The 25,307-nt window shown below is 44.0% G+C and overlaps 1 protein-coding gene and 1 long non-coding RNA gene across 6 annotated transcripts in view; one reads left to right on the top strand and one right to left on the bottom strand.

The window, feature by feature from the left end:
• The window catches only part of stox2a (storkhead box 2a), a 64,430-nt gene that overhangs the window by 8,107 nt on the left and 31,016 nt on the right, over positions 1–25,307 (bottom strand). For 2 of the 5 annotated variants that reach the window (XM_035531575.2, XM_027014875.3), the window contains exon 2: positions 4,383–4,535. In XM_035531575.2, coding sequence (XP_035387468.2) covers positions 4,383–4,535 — 153 coding nt within the window. Of the gene's footprint in view, positions 1–549; positions 637–735; positions 1,108–4,382; positions 4,536–11,824; positions 11,992–25,307 lie in introns of those variants that run through there. The other 3 variants (XM_035531576.2, XM_081725054.1, XM_081725053.1) reach the window with 3 other exon arrangements.
• On the top strand, positions 12,836–22,603 carry LOC145660373 (uncharacterized). Its single transcript, XR_014126682.1, has 2 exons — positions 12,836–14,104; positions 14,697–22,603. It is a non-coding gene; the product is annotated as an uncharacterized LOC145660373 (long non-coding RNA).

Below are 25,307 nucleotides of genomic sequence, written 5' to 3'. Positions count from 1 at the left end.
CCGAGATAAAAATCAGTCTGTTTGCCTACACTACACAAACCATGAACGCATAATGCACACTTTTAAAAACAGGCTGCTTAAATAGGTTCATCATATAGTCTCATATAGTCTTATAGTCATATAGTCTTTAACTCCTTATTCAAAGTTATAATCATTCCTTCCTTCTGAATGTCATTTGTTTTGAACAATAAGAGGGAATTTCTGAAACATTTCTCAGGTGCAGGAAGAGAACGAGAAAAAATAAGATCACCGGGTTCATGTTGAGGTTAACATTACGTTACGTTAACATTACACAGCGCAGGTGCTGCGTTTCCTAAGGCATTGAAGAGCAGTAACTGTGATTAAACAACCAACAACAACCAAAAGCCAATCAAAATGAGCACTTTGCGTGCTGATATGCATAACCACCAACATATCCACCAATCACAGCAGACCAGACATTACCTCATCTTTCATCATTGGGTCTCTAAGCCCCTCAATCTGATAACAGTTCTAAAACTGGCACCGCTATTCTGACAAAACTGATCCCCCCTCATACGATTAGCTCACATGAGGCATGATCTTCTGTGAAACCTTTCTCAACACTCATGTCGCTTCCCTTGAAATGTCAAATACCGTAGGACGCATGAACCAGTAAGATGTCACCGAGCGATTTTGTGGGAGCTGTCTCCGTTACCCAGGCCACACACAGAACGGCCACTGCTCAAGAGTCACGAGCCAAAGACACATACTTACATTACAGTTGTTCCTGTGGAAAATTACCTTAAAATATCATCCAGTTGGGAGTTGTTGTTTTTTTTAAATCACGAGTAATAACGACAAACCTTTTTTTTTTTTTCAACATATTACAGATCATGAGAGGTTTTGAAATGTTAAACTTCTCATCAACATGATCACATTTTGGCGGGACCATCGAAACCTGTCCCATAGCAGAGGAACCTGGTATTTGTTGAACATTAAAAACAATCGCTGCTATTTCTGTGCTTGTTAGTACTGCAGACGAATCTTTGTATTTATCGAGTCCCCATAGAGACCAAACAAGGCTTGAAGCCTTGTGGGGACGTGACTGTGGTATCCTGTAAAGAACACCACATCTTCCCGTCTTTACAGTCCTTATATTACCACTCTCAGCTTTACCACACACACACGCTCATTGAAACAAGCAGGATAAAACAGCAGATAAGCGGTAACTAGTCAGGGTTAAGTGTTGCCTGCCATTACATCATACCCTGCTAGTTGCCATAACAACATGACGCAACCATGGAGACTCTGCTCTTTTTCTTCCCCCCCCACTACCCTCCCTCTTTGTGAAGAGGAAACAGGGCACTCCTCACAGTCAAGTTTGCACACTCTGCATTTTGATTGGTCAGTTTCTCACTGCAGCGATATGTATGGCTCATGCGTTTGATACTCTCACTGGCCATGTCTCTGATTGGACGATGAGTCCATTTCCTACTACGGTCTTAACACAGCATAAGACAGAGTGATACGACTGTCGACAGCCCAGAAGGGCCAAGTCTAACAAACTAACTCACTCACATAATATTCCGCATAAACACTATCATGTTTATGATTAAATCATTAACAATGGAAATAAGGGGAATGAGTTTAGTAGATTTAACGCAACACTGCCTCAGCTAGTAAGAAGCACATTAACAGAGACTTATAGCAGAGACTTGGGTTTGTGCTAAAAAAAAAACTGTTGTTTGCATGAAAAATCCTAAAACTCCACAGTTCCTAGCGTTCAAAAAGGTCTCTGCATGTTCTTAGAACTATGATGGAGAGAAGAGACTGAATGTGACTAATGCAATTTTGGTTTGTTCAAATAAAGCACTTCACAGTGCCTGAGTTCACGCTCCGTAAAATAAGTAGTACCCTAAGTTTCCAGCAGATGGCGACATATAAAACACAACATCCCTAACGCTGAGACCAAATCATATAAGGAAACAGGGACGTTTCCATAGCTTCCTTTTTTTTTTAACAGTTAGACACATGCTAATGATTTAAGTCAGTTGTTTTAAATACAGAAAAAGAACAACACTAACCTGCTTCCTGTGTTAGAAATGTTCAGTAATGTTTGAACATCTTGTTTTAGTGACACACAGCTGAATCGGGTCAGGGTTGAGGTGTTCATGCGGACAGAGAACATCTGCTCTGGCTGAAGGTTACAGTGCAGATGTTCGTGAAGACCACTGCTACTGTACCTACAGTCAGTAAGTTTTGTAACCTGCTGCACCTGGTTAGCTGCTGTGGGCACAAGGAGCAACCTTGTACTGTCATGGTGACTATTGGTATGAGACATGTTCCTGGACATCAATGGCTATATTAGTGTTCTGCATGTTAGTGTGGGGGTGAGAGGTCAGTCAGCCACACCGCACCCTCCCTGACTGATGGTATATCAAGAGTGCAGAGGTTAGGTTTCTTTGTCATGGCTGTCACAATGTTTCTCATTCCTTCTCAGCCAAACCTGAAATCTCGCAGTTCACACCAAAGTGCTTTCCACCGCACGAGGAGAGGGCTTTGATGATCAATATTTAACAGCAGAACATTCCCTTGCATCAACTACAGGCCTCTTGTCCTGACTAACGCAGGCAGCCGGACACGATCCAAACAGCTTGGACGGAACCGAGGACTTTTTAATAGCGAGGAAGTAAACGGCTGGTCAGACATCGTGGCTTAGCCAAACTTTCCAACAGTTTTCAATGAAGCACAAGAAACACAAAAAAGTGTGACTTCACCATGTAAAAGTAAATACACACACACACACACCATGTAAACATGACTTGGGGAACTAATATCTTAAACAACAGAAATAGAGAGCCTTCAAATAGTCTACATATGTTTACACAGTTGCAGTCTACCTGTTTAGTTCCTCTACTGGTGTGGCATTCGTGCGAGTTTGTGAAGAGATCGTCATAGAAACAACAAACTGCATTTTTCATTCTTTTTTTTTTTTGAAAATCACCAGGACATCACAACTGAAGCTTGTATGCGAGATGTAAGTGTTGCACTAACAGAGTCTTCCGAACAAAATCTAACCACTGGCACTAGACACAATTCCTACGACCTCTGCAAATCCCGTCACACTGGTTCACTGGGCCTTGACTGGCGGTGTTGCGAGTGCTCGGTTTCTTCCGTGACCTCTTTAACTGACGGAGGTAGGAAGTGGCCGAGTCCATTGTGGGGGAGTGGTCGCTCTCCAGGGTGCTGAAGACAAGGTCATAGGCTAACCTCAGTACCTCTAACCCCAGCTCGAAGTGCAACCAGCCAGAGAAGCTGTGCACATACAGTACAGGGGAGTTCAAACTGAAACGCAGAGTCAGGAATCTGGGGAAGATGATGGTGACTGTCATCCCCAGGATAGCCCTGCTTGTCCTATCCTTACATTACAAATAAATGTCCCTTTTAAGGTCTATTCACTCACATCTGTGAATTTGTGGGTTTGGTGATCTACATTTGCTAGAACCAGTCTCAACAATGCAAAACCCAACATCCTTTAGCCTGACGATACAGAGGAAACATGCGGAAGACCCCAAGAGGAGCTTAAACACATCACCATTCTGTTTGTTGGTTTACTTGTTTCTGAGATGATATAGATGTTCTCTGTTCTACCCGCTGAGGTTAAACAATACATACTGACTTTGCAGAAAAGTAAATTCCAACTTCTTGCTTCTTAAACACATGGGAGTGTACAACCTCCAACAGGTGAGAACTAGCCAATCTACACTGATCCAGCTCCATTTATCAGTTTGCTGCTCAATCAGACTAATGTAGAGAGCGGCAGTTTTGAAGCGATTTAGAGAGCTGGTACAAATGTCCTACGCACCAACAGAAGCCAGAGGCCTAAAGTGACGTAACTACTGTGGAAACGCAGCTGGACTTGTCAGGATTTTTTCTGAAATGAGTTCATGACACTGTAATATAATGAACTGGGTGACATTTTTTTAAAACCCGGTGTCCATCAACCTAATGTGGTGGCAAATTATCAACAAATCAAGCACATTATTAAAGTGAGTGAGTGTGTGTGTACATAGTAGTAGTAGCGTGTGTTTTTCTGTGTTTGTGAGTGTGTATTAATGAATGTGCATATGTGTGTGTCTTTATGTCTGCATATGTGTGTATTAGTGTGTGTCTGTATGCCAGTGCATATGCGCATGTTTGTGCATGTATGTGCCCGTGTGTGTTCATGCCTAAATAAATAAATAAATATATATATATATATATATATATATATATATATATATATATATATATATATATATATATATATATATATATGTGTGTGTGTGTGTATGTGTGTGTGTGTGTGTGTGTGTGTGTGTGTGTGTGTGTGTGTGTGTGTGTGTGTGAGTGTGAGTGTGAGTGTGTGTGTGTGTGTATACCTGGGAAGCAGGTGGTAAGGTGCTCCATCAGGGCTTCCTGGGTGACAGGTTTTCGGGCAGAGTTCATGGCTGAGATGGCCAAACAGAGAATCTCTCCCAGCGGAATGAACTGAGACTGGCTGATCGGGGACATGCTGATGGGAGACACATCACCTACAGAGACAGACAGACAGAAAAAGACAAGACAAAGAAACAGGTAGACAGACAGACAAACAGAAACAGAAAACCCAATATTTAGTTCTACTGTTGTGAGATACATCCAGGTGGGATAATATATTAGAATTACACCTGCAAAAAAAAGATATTTTAAAATATTTTTGACAAAACAGTCTTAGGAAGCATTGCAAATATTTTGGAAATAGATATAAAACACGGAACACAGAAGCTGGGAGAAGAACTACAGCAGAGCGCTGAACTTTAAAAAGGAATAAAAGCATATTTGAACAGAGCTCAAAGACAGGGACAGTACCAAGAGTGTGTGTGTGTGTGTGTGTGTGTGTGTGTGTGACCTCAGACCAATGATTCAGCATACAGCCCCATTGGCCTGCGTAGGTCGAAAGACCCTTAGCAAGAGCGCACATGTCAGTATTGATCCCCAAAAACACACAATATCATATTGGATTTATAAGGAGCACTGATCCCAGTAAAACTCAACACACCTCTATTAAATCATACATCAGGGAAATTGAATTTCATTGGTTCCCTATAGCTTTAAAGAGATTACTCTAGTGTGTGTTAGACCAGACAAACCGTGGTCCGGAACACCTGATCCACACAATACCACAGATAATGTCTACAGCATTATCTTAGAACATGGTTAACTTGTGGGCTAAAGTTGATCATACAAGTGTCTGTAACCCCTGAGATTAAAGACAGCAAAGATGTCCAGGTCACCTAGAACCCTAAATGGTAGGTGCCAGTTACACGTAAAGGTTTTCAATGATCCAGGTAAGTAAGTTGTTTTTTAGTTAAGGCAAACAGACGTAGTATAAACCTTAAGCAGTTTAGGCACTTATGTGAGGGAATTCACCAGTTCATCACTTAGTGTGAGCATTAGTAATACTATTGACCTACCAGTTTGTTTCTGTTTCTGTTTGATATGCGCAGACTAAATCCCCAAGCTGAACAAGTCACTGAGCAACCTTCACATCCACACTTTCACTACAATGGCCCAAGACGTATCGAGGTATCATGCATAACCAGCACTACACCAAAACCTGAAGTCCCCCAAACTAAACAGCTACTCAAGCCAGTTCACAAGACAGGACAATAGGAATGACAGCTCCTACACAGAGAGAACGTCAGCTCCTACACCGACTCCAACCTAAGAGAGAACGACAGCTCCTACACCGACTCTAACCTAAGAGAGAACGACAGCTCCTACACCGACTCCAACCTAAGAGAGAACGTCAGCTCCTACACCGACTCCAACCTAAGAGAGAGAGACAGCTCCTACACCGACTCCAACCTAAGAGAGAATGACAGCTCCTACACCGACTCCAATCTAAGAGAGAACGACAGCTCCTACACCGACTCCAATCTAAGAGAGAACGACAGCTCCTACACCGACTCCAACCTAAGAGAGAACGACAGCTCCTACACCGACTCCAACCTAAGAGAGAACGTCAGCTCCTACACCGACTCCAACCTAAGAGAGAACGTCAGCTCCTACACCGACTCCAACCTAAGAGAGAACGTCAGCTCCTACACCGACTCCAACCTAAGAGAGAACGACAGCTCATACACCGACTCCAACCTAAGAGAGAAAGACAGCTCCTACACCGACTCCAACCTAAGAGAGAACGACAGCTCCTACACCGACTCCAACCTAAGAGAGAACGACAGCTCCTACACCGACTCCAACCTAAGAGAGAACGACAGCTCCTACACCGACTCCAACCTAAGAGAGAGAGACAGCTCCTACACCGACTCCAATCTAAGAGAGAGAGACAGCTCCTAAACCGACTCCAATCTAAGAGAGAACGACAGCTCATACACGACTGCAACCTAAGAGAGAGAGACTGCTCCTACACTGACTCCAACCAAAGAGAGAACGACAGCTCCTAAACCAACTCCAACCTAAGAGAACGACAGCTCCTATACAGACTCCAACCTAAGAGAGAACGACTCCAACCTAAGAGAGAGAGACAGCTCCTACACGGTCTCCAACCTAAGAAAGAGAGACAGGTCCTACGCCGACTCCAACCTGAGAGAACAACAACTCCTACACCGACTCCAACCTAAGCGAGAACGTCAGCTCCTACACCGACTCCAACCTAAGAGAGAATGACAGCTCCTACACCGACTCCAACCTAAGAGAGAACGTCAGCTCCTACACCGACTCCAACCTAAGAGAGAACGACAGCTCCTACACCGACTCCAACCTAAGAGAGAACGACAGCTCCTACACCGACTCCAACCTAAGAGAGAACGACAGCTCCTACACCGACTCCAACTTAAGAGAGAACGACAGCTCCTTCACTGCCTTTAACCTAAGAGAGAACAACAGCTCCTACACCGACTCCAACCTAAGAGAGAGAGACAGCTCCTACACCGACTCCAATCTAAGAGAGACAGCTCCTAAACCGACTCCAATCTAAGAGAGAACGACAGCTCATACACGACTGCAACCTAAGAGAGAGAGACTGCTCCTACACCGACTCCAACCAAAGAGAGAACGACAGCTCCTAAACCAACTCCAACCTAAGAGAATGACAGCTCCTACACAGACTCCAACCTAAGAGAGAACGACTCCAACTTAAGAGAGAGAGACAGCTCCTACACCGTCTCCAACCTAAGAAAGAGAGACAGGTCCTACGCCGACTCCAACCTGAGAGAACAACAACTCCTACACCGACTCCAACCTAGGAGAGAACGACAGCTCCTTCACTGCCTTTAACCTAAGAGAGAACGACTCCAACCTAAGAGAGAGAGACAGCTCGTACACCGTCTCCAACCTAAGAAAGAGAGACAGGTCCTACGCCGACTCCAACCTGAGAGAACAACAACTCCTACACCGACTTCAACCTAAGAGAAAACAACAGCTCCTACACCGACTCCAATGTAAGCGAGAACGACAGATCCTACACTGCCTTTAAGAGAGACACTTATGTTAACGTTAACGTATGGCTCAGTGCAGGCCTGAGAATGACCTTTGGCCTATTAAATAAATGAAATAAATGAGTGAGTGAGTGGTCTGAGCATATGGCTCCCTAGTGAGGCCACACCTTTGTATTTCGCATAATGCATTGTACACATTTCTGGGCTTCCCTTATGTAACACAACTCAGCTCATAGTCAGCTAACAATCGCAGAGTCCTTGGTAAGCTGAACGAGGTGTGTTATACAAAAGCCTGCAGTGTGTGTGTCTCCATGCAGTGTGTTTGTCTCCATGCAGTGTGGCTGTCTCCATGCACTGTGGCTGTCTCCATGCACTGTGGCTGTCTCCATGCACTGTGGGTGTTGCTCAGACTGGAGTCGGTATCCAGGCTTAACAGTGCTGGAAGGGTTTCGTGTTCAAAAACCTTGAAGTAGAAACAAATCAGCTGGAATGATTCTGAATCACTGAGTCACTGACTCCTAAAGTGGCTTACCAAACACCCCTCCCTCCATAAAACAGGCTACAAATGCACAACAAATAAAGCCCCAGTATGCAACTACAGCAAGAACTAGGACTTGTGGACAAGCAGCGCTTTTATCAGCGTAAACGTTAAGCTATAACATGTAAAAAGACGTTCACTGACAGTTAGAGGTAGGCAGGTTCATGAAACCCCCCCACAACTGCCTCAACCCTTTTACCCAAGAAACCACAAAACTGCCCTTCAGAGCAGCACCAAAACGCCAGGGCCAGGAGCTCTGCTGGGTGCAGGATGACATCACCCAGCAGGAGTGAGCGCGCATGCGTGTGTGTGTGTGTGTGTGTGTGTGTGTGTGTGTGTGTGTGCGTGCGTGTGTGTGCGTGCGTGCCTGTGTGTGTGTGTGAGCTTGGTCCTTTAATATGCACCATGCGTTCCCGTACAGTGTTAGTGTGGAGCTAATCTTGCAGTGATTGCTGGGATAGTCATATATTTACGTGAGCTTCCGTGATTGTAGCTGGATTACAGTACCGCACTCTAGTCTCAACACCCACTACTCACTGCACACCCTCACTGGCTTTGCTGCTTTTACTTTCGTAAAAGGGTGGAGGGAGGGAGAGAGAGAGAGAGAGACAGAGAGAGAAAAGCCCCTCCCCTCAGGCTGTGACAATTTACCCAGCATGCTCCATCCCACACAAATAACAGAAGGGGTGTGACCAATCAGAGCCAAGCTCACTACGCACCCTTTTTAATACTCTCCTTCAGTGCAGCTCCCTCCACACACACACACACACACACACACACACACACACACACACACACACACACACACACACACACACACACACACACACACACACACACACACACACACACACACACACACGTATGCTCGTTCTTTCTCCCCTCCTCTCAGTCTCACAAGCTAGTGGGCGGCCTGCTGAATTGGTAGTCATGGCAACGCATCCCAGTTGCTCTCTCTTGTTCCTTGGCGGCATGCTTCTCCAGGATTCCCCCCCACCCCACCCCTCACACACACACACACGTACCTCTTTCTCTCTCACACACAAACACACACACACACACTCTCTGTCTCTCTTGTTCTCACACACACACACACACACACACACACACACACACATTAACTCACTCAAACAAATGTACACCTCTCCTTGTATTATCACATGCTATGCTCTTTAAAAATTTTTACTAAAAAAATGAACATAAGCAAGATTCATGACGATCACTGCAGTACAAAACACATACACACACACACACACACACACACACACACAACCTTGCAGCGCTCCTTATGGATAAGAGCACAGACCTTCAGATGTTATTACAGCAGATAAACTATAGCACAGGACACATGGAGCAGAACAGAGCCTTCGGGGCACTGCCACCCCCCACATGTGCCATACCGCAGAGACCAGTGGCAGCATTATAAACGTCTCCAGTGCCTGTTTTAGAAAAAGCCCCTCTGGAAAGCCATGACTCAGTGTTCAGTTTTCTCCTGCGACTAACTCCGGAGATCCGGCCGTGGAGCGAGTGCAGGCGCGATGACGTCATGTGGGTGAGCAAGAGCGCAGCAGAGGGGGAGTGGGACAGGTCCAGCAAACGGGAAGGAGAGAAGGAAAAGATGGGCGGATGGATGGATGGATGGATACTACAGGACCTAAAAACCACCAGTTTGAAGTTTGCTAATAAAACAATGGTAATGAATTAGCAAAACTTCTAAATGACCCCACAGCCATTTCTTTTCTATTTCCTTTTTTGACAGAAATGTTTATTACATCATACATTTGTGCAGCGTCCTCCATGTAGTAGTATATGACCTACATTGCATAAACTGCATAAAACAGAAAAGCAAGCAGAAGACATTGCTGCATGCTGGCTACAGAGAACAGAAAGAACTTTTGTAATAAACAGTTAAATTTGCACCACTGTTAGGTGGTCCACTGACACACACACACACACACACACACACACACACACGCATGGATGTGCACATACCCATGCACACTCACACACACGCACACTCGTGCACACACACACACACACACACACACACAAACAAATGCATGGATGCGCACATATCCACGCACACACACACACACACACACACATACACACAATTATGCTTTTTGCATGGAGCATTCTGCAACACTATAAATTAGTAACTCATGTACAAACGTTCTGGGCCAAAAGCCAATGATCAATAACACCATGTGAATATCTCCATAAATTCATAAAATAGTTGCAGGAAAACTTTTGCTGTTGAAATGAACAGTGCAAAAAGCATTTGACCAACAGTCAGGTGCATCATTGGGGGACCACATATTATCACAGCAGCCCTGTCCTAGCCGTTAAACGTACTGAACAGTCTGATTAAACTTCCAGTGCCACCTCAGAAAGTGAGGGGTGAAACTGCTCTCCCTGTACGCATGTTGGTTATATAACCAGTCATTTGGTCAGATATGTCGTCAGACACATGACATGGTTTTGATATGGTCTGACAAGCCCCACTCCCATAAGAAATAACTCATAAAAATGATGAAATACTTACAAGTAATAAGAAAAAAAAATTGCCCTGTATATACTCGACAAACCCAGGCCTCATCATGTCAGACATTTCACACAAACAGATATTTCTTGCCCTTCCAGAAAAATATTCACATTTTTTCCCGCCTTTCTCTTCCCCTGTCTCCGTCTGTCTGGTTCTCTCTCTCTCTCATCTGTTTGAGATTACCCCTCCTTGTCTGTTCCAGCTAGGGTTCAACTGCGGTTCAGTGTCGGTGAGGCAGCAGAACAGGGAGCCAGGAGTGTGCGGCGCGCTCAGGCTTCCCTGGGCTGTCCTTTCTCCACCCCGACATCCATAAGCCACACGCAAGTCAAACCCAAGTCAAATCTGCACATCAGACACTTAACACATGAGCCAAGCTGAGGTCAGATCTACACACATACTCAACACAAGTCACAGGGAAGCCGAATCTGAACATCCCACACCTAGAGTCAAAGTGAGGTGAAGTCTGCATACACACACATACACAGACACACACCCAACACAAGTGAAATGGAAGTGAAATCTACACATCACTACAGTAGAAGAATATTTCATTTACAGATTACCTCATTACACTTTTCCAAGGAGGAAAAAGGAATACTTTTACATTTATTGTTAATGTATTCCCAAGAAGCTCGTTAAAGACCTCGAACTCTATAGTGCATATAAGCATCAGAATTTAAAAAATATACACATAATTCCTGATGCACTGACATCAAACTATTTCCTGTATTTCAACAGGTTTTTGTTTTTTCACATAATCAGTCATCAAATGCATCTGAGGCTTGAAGCTGAGAGTGAAGAACCTGCTGTATTTAGACTTCTACTGTGACAGCCTACATGTTGGGATGTGTATTTACAGTAAAAACATGTCTGCGATAGGTCACAATGTTCACAGTAAAAATAAAATATTGTGATTTTTTAGAGGGCTCATTTGAATATTGTAGCCTTCTGTGATATCAGTATTACAAAGGCCAATATTGCGATAATGATGAAAATACAATGTTTTGTGCAGCCCTACAAGAAAGGTTTATGATCCAGATCATAACAGTGAGTTCTGTGAAGTCTCAAACCTCAGTCACACTAAAGCGTTGTGATTAAGTCAAATCTCTCCGTAGGTCTGAGACAGACAGATCACTCACAAAAGCAAAGGCCGGCATTTGTGCTTTTAGCAAGTTTGTTGGACAAAGTTCAGATTGAAGGTGTCCTTCCGTAGGAACAAACCACGCACGGACAAAGGCAGGAAAACAGAAGAAAAAGAATAAATTCAAAACTTTTAGATTCCTTGATTTGGCTGCCCACCTGGCCTAATATTCTTTCTCTCCCATCTCCTCTGCTCCAGTGGGACTTCATGTTGTCCGCTTGGGTTTGTCCTCACTCCTAAGACCATACTCAGCGCTTTATTTCTGCAGGAAGGACCAGGTTGGCATGCTCGGTCAGAGCAGGGGTACCTCACCACCACCAGGAGAAGATGGAGACTTGGTCACATGACCAATCTCCTAGGTGATCTGTGATGTAAACATGTGACTGAGATAGAGCCGGTAGAAAAGATGTGACTGAGAAAATCCATATGCAGAAGCTCTAGGAAAATCCCATATGAACCACATATGCCATATAGAATACTTAACAAAATAAACATTTGTTATAGAAGTGCCATGTCCATTTCAGACTAAAATAGTTCCTTCACATACTTCATAATAAAAACATATTTACACAGTACAATATCTGTATGTGTCTGATGCAAAGTTAAAAGTGTGTGAAAGGGGAATATTTGAAAATGTATATGAAGACAGCTATAATCATGTAAAGATGTTTAATATATATCCAGCGAATATGAGCTCAGGATCACTTATGATTTTATATTTCATTTATATTTATATTTTACATGTATTTTTATATTTTATTATATTGGTCTGCTTCCTAGCCCAGCCCAACTCATTTTACATTTCTTCGCTTAGGTGAGAAAGATGCACAGGAATACCTCTAATTATTATTTAACAAGTATGGGAAAATATTTTGAATGACAAATATAACCACAATCAATTAAACACACACACACACACACACAGACACATGTATAGACACACACACACACACACACATACATACATATATTTATATAGACAGACACACACACACACACGTATAGACACAGACACACAAACATATACACACAGACACACACACACATACTCCACCCCCCCACCCCGCCACACACACACACACACACACACACACACACACACACACACACACACACACACTCCTGTCCATTTTAGAAATGTGTTCCATTTGCATTTTGCCTCTGAAATCCCTCTCAATAAGCAGTACAATTTTTTCAATTTTTTCCTCTCTGGACATTGAAGGAAAAATATGACTGCTTTGTTTACTGTGAAAAGTAACAAAATTAGATTACAAACTTACGTAGTATCCCAGGATTCTGTTGCTCATGTACAATTTTAAGCTGACAATCAGTGGATCAGTTAGTTCTAAAATAACCTTTTCCTGTTTACTGCCTTGAACAGACATGTCAAAAGAGAGGGATGAACAAATGAGGTGAAGGAGAGAGAAAAGGACAAAAAAAAGAGAGAAAGAGAGGGGGAAGAGAAAGAGGGACAGAGACAGAGAGAGAGAGAGAAAAGAAAAGGGGAGAGCAAGAAAAGACAGACAAACAGAGAAAGAGAAACAGCAAGAGAAAGAGAGAGAGAAACCCTGTACCCAAGCCTCACCACTGGCCGCTGAAAGAGAGGTGACCTCCTTTCTAGACAGAGGACACAAAGGATCAGTCTCCATGACGACAAACCAGGCAAAGTGTTTGCTTGTACACACCGACTGTGGCCAGTGTTACCCCAGGAGCCCTGTGATATGGGCCACGCGTACCAGCCGAGCTCAGACTCCACGCCGTGACGTACCAGCCGAGCTCAGACTCCACGCCGTGACGTACCAGCCGAGCTCAGACTCCACGCCGTGACGTACCAGCCGAGCTCAGACTCCACACCGTGACGTACCAGCCGAGCTCAGATTCCACGCCGTGACGCACCAGCCGAACTCAGACTCCACGCCGTGACGCACCAGCCGAGCTCAGACTCCACGCCGTGACGTACCAGCCGAGCTCAGACTCCACGCCGTGACGCACCAGCCGAGCTCAGACTCCACGCCGTGACGCACCAGCCGAGCTCAGACTCCACGCCGTGACGCACCAGCCGAGCTCAGATTCCACGCCGTGACGCACCAGCCGAGCTCAGACTCCACGCCGTGACGCACCAGCCGAGCTCAGACTCCATGCCGTGACGTACCAGCCGAGCTCAGACTCCACGCCGTGACGCACCAGCCAGACTCAGACTCCACGCCGTGACGCACCAGCCAGACTCAGACTCCACGCCGTGACGTACCAGCCGAGCTCAGACTCCACGCCGTGACGCACCAGCCAGACTCAGACTCCACGCCGTGACGCACCAGCCAGACTCAGACTCCACGCTGTGACGTACCAGCCGAGCTCAGACTCCACGCCGTGACGCACCAGCCAGACTCAGACTGAGTCGTTCTCTATGCTTTGCCTTTCAACATAATTCTGTTGTAGAGGTAAGTTCTCTAAAACAAATTAATACATATGCAAATTGCAAACTTTGAGACAGCAAAACTCAAAATTGACTACACTTGAACAGTGCTCAAGTTTCAGCATGAGGACAAAGTATTTTATGTAGCTGGATTCGGGTTATGTGCTGAGAATTATCCTGTGTAACATTTATTCGGTGCTTTCATATGGTTTACTTAAAAAAGATACTTCAAATGTGGCTGAGTTTTTAGTTTTTCCAGGTATGCACTTGTAGCATTGCATTTTACTGCACCACCTGACTTTCTCAGGTTAGTAGAGATGGCAAGAAAATATAACAAAACTGCCCCCTATGACTGCACAGATCATAAGTTCCTGATTGGTTCTTCGTCTCCATGACTCCGCCCTGGCACTGCCTTTTGTCATTAGCACTCACACTGTCTCACTGGTTATGTCATCCTTTCTGATGTAAATATAATCTCTTACCCAGCATTCCTGGCAAAGTCCTGCTTTTGTTTACACATCTTCTAATTGTCTTACAGAATTCTTTGTTTCAAAGTTCCTCAGTTATAGTGTGTTCCAGTTCTAGCATTTTTTAATTTAGTTTGTTTTTTGCCCTAGTCTGGCTGTTCTTGGCACCACAAGCGGGAATTTGCCTACAAGAACCTTGTACACCCTGGGTGGTTTGACCCAATCTGCTTGTACCAACCACAGTTCTTGGAAAAGCCTAAACAAACAGCCTCACATCCCACTGCTCCTGGCTCCAGCACGGTACACAAACACCACAACAACCATGGCAAAACAAAACAGAGAAGTGTCAGATGCATTTCAAAAGTGTATAAGAGGAATATTTCAGAAAAACTTGATATTTTTAGTTAAACGCCTGACTAAAGAAATAGATTTTAGCCTAGATTTAAAAATAACGTCAGAGGCCTAAATACTGGCCTCTGGGCTATTTCTGAAATCAGTCTAGAAATTAATGCTGATGAAATGGGGAAAAAAGACCTGGATTTGGGAGGCTGATAGGTCACTATCAGTCACTATCACCATCAGTGTGAACTAAGTGTGCTTGTCCTGCTGACAAAAACATTGTCTTCATTGCCTGATCAACATATGGCCTGCCATAACTTTAACTGGGTCAACCAATATGCCAGGGTGTAATGACATATCTTTCTTGATAACTAGTCTGGTATCAGACATGTCCAGTTTTGCAAAACAGCTGTGTGTGTGTATATGTCTGTCTCCACAACAAAGAAGATCAAATCCCAATGTACAGAACTGTGTGTGTGTGTGTAAATTAAGAATGTAGATGTAATATCTGAAGGGCATATCTTTGTGTCCTTCTAAGTACCATTGTTCATTACAGTAGTGCACACACACACACACAACAGCTTCTTAACAAACTGTATAATCTCATATTGCAACCCTGCAGCTTTATTCTACTCTTTCTGTTTCTATCTTTCTATCTCGCTGTCTCTCCATCTCTCTCTTCTCACTCTTCTTTCTCCATCTCCCCTCCCGCCTAGATTAGAGACATATGTGCAGTCTATCACAACGTGCCTCTGAAGGCCTGAATCAGTGGCTGTTAAGATGGAATTTAAACACTTATTTTCTGTTTTCAAATGTGCCAATAACTATGGCCCACAGTGCTCAAGCAAAATGGTAAGAACCATTTCAAATATCAGTCCTCATTTCCGGGTAACTAATTGGTGCTATATGGCTAATAAGTAGCAATATAACACCACCACACATGTATTTCCAATTACATTTATGGCATTTAGCGGATGCTCTTTTCCAGAGTGACTTACAAAAGTGCTTTGCCATTTACTCGTAGAATATAAGTTGTATAAGCTAGTTGGTCATCCCATTCTAAACCAAGTGTAATATTCTGGATTTAAATGATGTTCCAATTCATCCCAAAGGTGTAGTTGAAGTCAGGGCTCAGTACAGACCACTGGAGGTCCTGCACACCAAACCTATCAAACCATGTATTTATGGGCCTCACTTTGAGTACAGGTGCACAGTCATTCTGATACAGGAATGGGTCATCCACAAACTTACCACACAGTTGGAGGCATATAATTGTCTGAAACATATTTGTACACTGTAGCATTAACATTACCCTTCACTGAATGTAAGGGGCCCAAACCCTGAAAAACAGCCCCAAACCATTATCCTCCTTCCACCTAGCTTTACACCTAGGTAGTGTTCTCCTGGCATCTGCCAAACCTTCAACCATCCATCAGGGTGTCAGTAAGTGAAGTGTGATTTTCATTGCAGAGTGCGCCAATGGAGTCCAATGTGCTTCACACCACTTGAGCCGAAACTAGGCATTGTGTGCACTGATCTTAGGCTTGTGTGCAGATGCTCAGCCAGAGAAACTCGTTTCCTGAAGCCCCCGGTGCACAGTTCTTCTGCTGATGTTGCTTCCAGAGGTCGTTTGGAATGATGCTTCGTTGCTGAGCTGTTGTTATTCCAAGACACTTCCATTTTACAATAACAGAACTTATGACTGTCCTGGGCAGTTCAGAAATATCGCAACTTTACGTCTGGCAAAGGTGGCACCCTATGACAGTGTGACGTTTAAGGTTTGAGCTCTTCAGTACGACACATTGTACTGCCACTATTTGTGTAAAGAAATAGCAGGGCAATGTGTTTGATTTTACACAGCTATTAGCAATGGGTGTGGCACTCAATCAATCTCAAGTATGTGAGTTATCCACATACCTTTGACTAGAGTGTGTATATCACCTGACCAGACAGCAACACTGCAGTGAGACCTGGTGAAATTTGAGTATTTCAAATACAAGTCAGCCATTTTTCTTCTAACATCATTCACAGAGACATAAAGAATGATTGACTACCTTTCTCTGTCTGACCTACAGGAGAACTCACGAGAGCACAACCCTCTGGTTAGTGTTGAGCTAGTGAGCAAGGCTCTGTCGGTGTAATGACAAGTAAGCATTTAATTCAGGACCTTATTTTAAATCTAGCAGTTATCAAGTTAGCTTTAGCTAAGTTGGTCCAAAGCACAGGTAATGCTAGCTGCATACTTTTACTGTAGAATGTAGATAACCATGCGGCTGGTTTCATATCCTTCCAGATAGCTGGCCAAAGGATTCTTGACAACAGGCTAACACAAGCTTTGGGTAATATCTGATGGCAGCGTGTGCTCCCTAGCTTTACCCATCAGCATTAGCCCTCAGATGTCAGCAAGGCAACAATGTGTGTTTTCCATTTTATAATTAATAAGCTCCTAGTAATGATTAGAAAATACTTAGCAATCAATTTAAATCTGGCACCTATATAACAACCACACAACCTTCTTGAAGCAATTAGGACAAACACATGATTTCAGTCATCATGAGGCTCAGTAAGGGGGATCAGCATTTTCATGACACCACATCCCTCTATTTTTAACTTGGATTTTATCACTTAACGTGTCCTAGCGACTAGCGATCCGATTATGAGCGGTCCGACCGATTAGCCCTCTGATCAGGAACAAGGTGCTGATACCGCCAACCGGGTTCTTCTGGCTGTCACCCTGGATGTTCCAGACTGAAATTGATTGAGATTATGATGTCAAGTTTGTACCAGCTGAGCATGTCATGAATTTGCATTTGGACATTTTTAAGATGTCCATGCCTGTGTCTCCTGGCTGTTGCTGTTGTGGTGCTAAGGGTAATGATTAAGATTATGCAGAGGTTGAAGGGCATATAGATGACCAACCAATTGTGGGGTGCCAGAAGAAGCGACCTAAAGAGAACAAACACACTTGATATTTTTGGCGATTCAAAAAACTCACAGTTGGATGCATTTTTTAGGCCTCAAAAAGAGGACATATCCTGGAAAAAAAAGACACCCTGTTTTAACCCTGTGGACTTTAGGAGGACATATGGACATACTGTTTCATGTATTAATGGACACCCTGTTTCAACCCTGTGTATTAATGCCAAGCTCATTTTTGAGCTTTTGAGGGGTTTTTTGGCATAGGAGTAGTGTACATCAGTTGTACTCTGGATACCAGTTATACAGCATACAGCATAGTTAACTATTCAGTCTGTACTATGGGTAACAGCATAGTTAACTATTCAGTCTGTACTATGGGTAACAGCATAGTTAACTATTCAGTCTGTACTATGGGTAACAGCATAGTTAACTATTCAGTCTGTACTATGGGTAACAGCATAGTTAACTATTCAGTCTGTACTATGGGTAACAGCATAGTTAACTATTCAGTCTGTACTATGGGTAACAGCATAGTTAACTATTCAGTCTGTACTATGGGTAACAGCATAGTTAACTATTCAGGAATTCTGATGATCTACTGGGAATTCTGACATCACTACAAAATGGCTGACACACAGGGCTGGACAGGGAACTAAATTAATCCCAGTACTTTTATCTGGCTGAGCCCACTACAATCACATCAGCTCCAAAGGGAAAACGCCCAGCTCCATCACACATGTTTCACACACAAAGAACTAATTACACATGCAAAAAATCACACACAGGATTAGACACATGCAAAATTCTACAATACCCACTAAAAATGGGTTTTCTTAAATGGTTCTATTGGGTCTATCCTGTATCAGTAAACCTCTACACACTGCTAGAAGTAGCGCTCTAAATTGTGAATAGGCATTATTTGAGACGGGACTGATAACTTGTACTTTGTCTATTCTGTTCTTCACTCCAACCGCCAAACAAGTCATGCAGTTTCATGCATTTCTCTGCATCTTGGTGAAGTGTCTTCTTTTTTTTTTTAATCTCATGTCATTTCAGCCCCTCCTTTGCACTTTGTTGAAGCGTTCTCCTTTTTGCACACATTACTAAACTAATCTTTTCACGCTTGTTGTGATTATAGTTTATCCTGGGAGAGGCAGCTTTTCCATGATTGGCTGATGGACATACACTCTTGATACTGTGGGCCAATACACAATTCAATATTAGAATATTTAAATCGGGTTCCAATTTTAGTTCTCTCGGCGGCCCACACAAAGATTGGCCCACCTGGAAATGTTCTGTCACGGCACGCTCCCCTTCCTGCTGATCACGTGGTACGGCCCACCGCGTGCAGTGGGAGTTTCTCGTTGACTGTGACTTGTCTTGTTTGTAACCACACCTATGTTTCGCACACACCTGCACCTGGTTTAGTCTCATTATGTCTGTATGTATTTAAACCCGTTGTGCATCGGTCATTGTTCATGTTACCTTGGTTCATGCTAGTCATATGCGTATTCATGTTCACCGTTTACATTACATGTGAGTGCTTCTGTCTTTATTGTTTGTTAATAAATGTCTGTCTACATCGAGGGAGTCTGTACGTCCTGCTCCTCGCCCTGCGGCACTCGGGCCGTTACATGTCCTGGTCCTCCCAATGGCCAGTCCATCCATGCTGACACCCAAGGCAGGACACTATATGGTTAATAAGGAACCAAGTATTTTACTTCATACTGTCTTGGAGAACAAAAAACAAACTTAAACGCTAATACCAACATCTAAAAGTAATAATGTGTCTCTCCTTTTGAATCTGTTTGTCAGAGGGCTAGGTCCCCATCCTAACCAAGCCTAGTCTACCCTAACCTAGCCTAGTATACCCTAACCTAGCGTATCCTAACCAAGCCTAGTATACCCTAACCAAGCCTAGTATACCCTAACCTAGCGTATCCTAACCAAGCCTAGCCTACCCTAACCAAGCCTAGCCTACCCTAACCTAGCATATTCTAACTAAGCTTAGCCTACCTTAACCAAGCCTAGTCTACCCTAACCTAGCGTATCCTAACCAAGCTTAGCCTACCCTAACCAAGCCTAGCCTACCCTAACCAAGCCTAGTATACCCTAACCTAGCGTATCCTAACCAAGCCTAGCCTACCCTAACCAAGCCTAGCCTACCCTAACCTAGCATATTCTAACTAAGCTTAGCCTACCTTAACCAAGCCTAGTCTACCCTAACCTAGCGTATCCTAACCAAGCTTAGCCTACCCTAACCAAGCCTAGCCTACCCTAACCAAGCCTAGTATACCCTAACCTAGCGTATCCTAACCAAGCCTAGTCTACCCTAACCTAGCCTAGTATACCCTAACCTAGCGTATCCTAACCAAGCCTAGTATACCCTAACCAAGCCTAGTATACCCTAACCTAGCCTAGTATACCCTAACCTAGCATATCCTAACCAAGCCTAGCCTACCCTAACCAAGCCTAGCCTACCCTAACCTAGCGTATCCTAACCAAGCTTAGCCTACCTTAACCAAGCCTAGTCTACCCTAACCTAGCATATTCTAACCAAGCTTAGCCTACCCTAACCAAGCCTACCCTAGCCAAGCCTAGCCTACCCTAACCAAGCTTAGCCTACCATAACCTAGCGTATCCTAACCTAGCCTAGCCTACCCTAGCCAAGCCTAGCCTACCCTAACCAAGCCTAGCCTACCCTAACCTAGCGTATCCTAACCTAGCCTAGCCTACCCTAGCCTAGCCTCAGCACACTCCCTGCGGAGATGACGTTTGCCTGGCTTCAGTGAAGGATATGACCAACCAGCACAGACATCACACACAGGTTTCTCTCACTGTGTCACAGCAACTGGGCAAACACCACACAACAAAGCCTGACTGTAAAAGAGCCTTGCCATGAAACAAAGATGGACAATTTTGAGAAGAAGCTCTGAAAGCAGGCACGAGGGTTCCGACACCTTTAGCATTAATCCCTGAGAGATGATAAAGCACTCTGATCTTTTTAAACTCACAGAGAGAAATCAAAGAAAATCTTGGTAGAATTTCAAATGTTTACCATCAAAAATTTAAAAAAAAAAAGATGACAAATTTGCAAAGGCCCAAATCCACAAACACAAAATAAGAGTTCTCCCTCTTCTTCTTAACTCGCATGTCATCATAGCTATAACTGTTATAGAATAATTTTCATAGTCATGGAACTTTACATTACAAAATGCAGTACACGACTGCAGAAAGCACGCAAGCTTGGAAACTCGCAAGGGTGCTTCTCATGAAGTATGCTTAAGGCTCTTCTGAAGCAGAACTGAGCATGCTCTAAATCTTAAAAGGTATCACTCTGCTTTGCTAAACTGGACATTGTTCAGTGTCTCTACAAGGCAAACAGAAAAGATCAGGTCTGCTGGATTCGAAGCCCTTTTTGTTAGCAACCAAGGTCACCATGAGCTGAAATCAATGGCAGTCTGTATTTGGTTATTGACCTCAGTGTCCCACCTCTTCTGTGACCTTGCCTCCAACACTGATGACGTGAACTCGACACCTGCATTATCCTCGGCTAAATCAACGCAAAGGGTGCAGCCACAGACACCAGGACACAGGGGCACTTTATAGATGTGGACAAAAAGGGTTCGAATCACAGTGAGACGTGGTACTCGAAGGCACACATAAAATTCCACCTGCCAGTCTAATCTAGCGTAGTCCACCCAATTCAGCCAGCCAACCTAGTCTAGCCTAGCCATCCCAATTTGTTTTAGCCGTCCTAATCAAGCGTAATTTTCTTTAGCCAGCCTAACCTAATCAATTGTCATTTATCTTAGTCTGACTAACCCAGCCTGGTTAGCCTAATTTAACTTAGCTAGACGAATTTCCATTTGTCTTCCTAACAGTTTTCCCAGCCTAACTGGACAGAAATATATATTATATCACATATTATATCTAAGTGAAAAACCTTGGAGTGCACAATAACAGACAAAACAGGAGCATGCACTCACCATCCCCTTTATTTGAATCAGATTGTTATTCAAACACCTTGTAGGCATTGTGTTACAGTCTGTTGCCATGCACACTTTGTGTCTTCATCACCAGGCAGTTTCTGGTTGCTGGATTACTGCTGGTTGTAATTTAGAGGTGAGGGAACGCCAGCCCAGCAGTGACCACAGTGGACGTAAAAATCACAGTAACACCAATGTGGCTGAAACCCTTGTACCTGCACTACACTGGGGCTGTGCAGAAAACATCGATTCGACAGTACACTGTAAACTTTAATAACGTGGAGTTCAATCCTCTCATTAGAGGAAGGTTAGAGGCTATTGACTGTATTCAGCTATTCTTTTTGTCTTTCTTTTTTCTTTTCTCTAGATCAGTCATTTAAGTTTAAATGTGTCATTGATAATAAGTAATATCATTTTTGCTAACATTTACATTTGTCTGTATAACAGTTAGGCACCATATCATATCGTGATGCCTGTATCGTGACACGAAGTTGTACAAAACCTAGGCAATACCAACCTCTACCACTGTCTCTGCCAATGCTGTGTTGCGATTCGTCTCCTGGGACAGAGTCATTAAGACAAGTGTTAAAGCAGCGTTATCATAAAACAGGCTCATGTCTGTGTACCTGCTCTGTTCTGACTTCTAACCAAGGACTATCAAGCTTTCCCAAAAGGGAAAAATGCTTGCTTTGACCACTGCGAGTCCACAATGAACAGTACATTCATCCTGTGTTTTGATTTGATTTCACAGTCATTTCACCACAATCATGAATAATAACACTTAACAAATAAATCCTAAATTTTTGATGAGCATTCCGACCAATCACAGGTGTTCATCTAGCCCCCTGCAATGGTGGTTTCTACATACTGTGAAAGGTACTGTATAAATGATTTTAAGAATGGTTTGTAGTTTTAGTCACAATACATTGCTCACATTTGTCACATACATTTGAGTGTTAGAACACATTTTATAATCAGGAATCCTCTGACACACTTCTATTTTAATGCACACATATGATAAGAATACATTCACACTAACATGTTAAGGCTCTACAAAGACATCAAGCTGTATACCTTCCCAGACACACACACACACACACACACACACACACACATGCACACATAATGAGGACAGAGTGCCTCCAGATAACTAGATCAATAAAACATATCTGCCACACATTCACTGGGGGTTGAAACGTTGAAGTGAAAACCTCCCTTTACAGAAGTCCCACACCTCCCCACACTCACACACACACCTGTCAGACATCCATAACCAAAAATGAAAGATGTAGAAAAAGAAAGTGGAACGCTAAGATGATGCTCTGCTGAGCTCCGTGGAACACATGCAGGAGCACAGGGCTCCAAATTTAGCATGAGTGGGTGCAGGTCAGCCTGTGGAAAGGGCCTGAGAACATAGGGCCTCACGCGCCAGGGGCCTCACGTGCCAGGGGCCTCACGCGCCAGGGGCCTCACGTGCCAGGGGCCTCACCCGCCAGGGGCCTCACCCGCCAGGGGCCTCACGCGCCAGGGGCCTCACGTGCCAGGGGCCTCACCCGCCAGGGGCCTCACGCGCCAGGGGCCTCACGCGCCAGGGGCCTCACGCGCCAGGTCCACATGAAGTACAGTTGTGAAACACAGTGAAGGCTGCAGGTCCACACAAACACGTCACAGAAGCTTAAACAGAATCTAACACAAACTAAATCTAACAGAAAACTAAACACACCAATCTTTGTGTATTAAATTAGGATATTAAATCTTACTGGTGGTCTTCACATTTAAATGAGTTGTATACTATATTAGTTGTGTATTATCACACATTCAGGACATGACCAGAGGCTTGTGTGTGTGTGTAAGTAAGGGGGAGGGGTTACAAATCTGCAATGTTGTTTCTGCAGTAACATTTCATGTGGAAGATTTTAACAGCGGTGAAAAGGAAGAAGAAACTTATACATGATTATTACCGTATGCTCATAGACATAACGCTCTGACATCATCCTGACAGACAAAACGCTCTGACATCACTTCTGCTAGGCTCTTTCGCGCCAACTTACAAAACCTGCAGACACCAAGAGATTCTGTAAGGAACTACAAGTCTGTAAGAGCTTAACCGAAGAGCGAGAGTATCATCTGCATGTGCTTACATACTCTGATTAATCATAGTACCACTAAGTGAGAAGAACATAGTGTGAGTGAGCGTGTGTTCAACAGCACTGGCATCTCTGCCTGTACCGACACCAAACAATAATACCAAAACATCCACACAGTCAAGACATCATCAGCACTGTATGGCTAAACAATCTAAGTTAATAAAGTTACACACACACACACACACACACACACACACACACACACACACACACAAAAACTTGAACGAAAGCATAATATTAGCCATGTCTAAAGGCCAGAACAGTGCAGCCACAGACCTAGTCGGCAGGTGTAGCAGTATCAACTGATAGCGGGATATTGGTAGCACTGTCATTCTGATGGCTCTGTGGGTCCTTGCTGTAATACTCTAACCCCCTGCCTGCCCCTAACTCTTATATTAATAACACCTACCATACAACCTGCTGCTAGACCGCTGCACACGTTTGGTTTACACAGCTGACAGTGCGCCCCCCCCCAGCTGTTCTGTGTGCTACTGTGTTCTTGCACAGCTACACAGCAGCAGGCAAAAATGTCTTGTCCAAAGTTGTATAAACGGCTGTATAAAGCACAAAAGACTCCTTTCCATCCTGGAGGACCAGAGTATTGCACTGTTTAGTGGGGTTTTTGGAGCAGGTTACAATAGTGGTTGCTTCAGTGCCAATTTGGGTGCTACGCTGAATGAGGAAGCACTGACCTGTTGTGCTGCAGGACAACTAGTGTTGCACAGTTTGGCCATTTCCCTGTTCAAACACACCTGATTTAACCCATCAGTTCATTACATGATTTAACCCATTGGTTAATTATGTAACAAGTAAGAGTCTTTACTGGCTTTATACATGGGTACGACAAAATTTTGTTGACACCCTTTCCAAAGCAGCAACACAGCAAGAGAGTAGATTACCTGATTTAACCCGTCAGTTCATTTCCAGGTTACGGTTTTGAGCAAAGATGCCACCACCCTGTCGGGGACACTAGTCCTACAGGACCAGAGCAAACCCTCACATAACCATTTCTCACGCAGCCTGTTTCTTAAAGCGCATTAAGGATCTGTTACCCTGGGAGGGACTGGAGAAAAAAAAAAAAGTGTGGGCGGGGCTTCCAGATTCTGCCGACATCAGACCTGAACCCTCTGCTTCCCAGCTACCCATTTCCACACCCACTGGCATGCGTCTCCCCCAGTGTGCAGTTAAAACACCACCAATGCCAGGGATCAGAAAGTTTCAGACACAACTCCACAGCAATGTACGGACCAGCTCCACCCTGGCGGAGGAGACCACGCCGACATGCAAGGCTCACTGCAACAAGTGACGTTTGTATCGATTCATCACGATTCATCGTTATGTCCACAGTGTAATCAGAATTCTGAGTA

The sequence above is a fragment of the Electrophorus electricus genome, chromosome 12, assembly GCF_041902795.1.
Source record: "Electrophorus electricus isolate QZ-2024a chromosome 12, ASM4190279v1, whole genome shotgun sequence".
In the NCBI taxonomy this organism is placed as follows: domain Eukaryota; kingdom Metazoa; phylum Chordata; class Actinopteri; order Gymnotiformes; family Gymnotidae; genus Electrophorus; species Electrophorus electricus.
The sequence above is the reverse complement of the archived record's forward strand: the minus strand, read 5'-3'. Positions and strand labels throughout refer to the sequence as shown.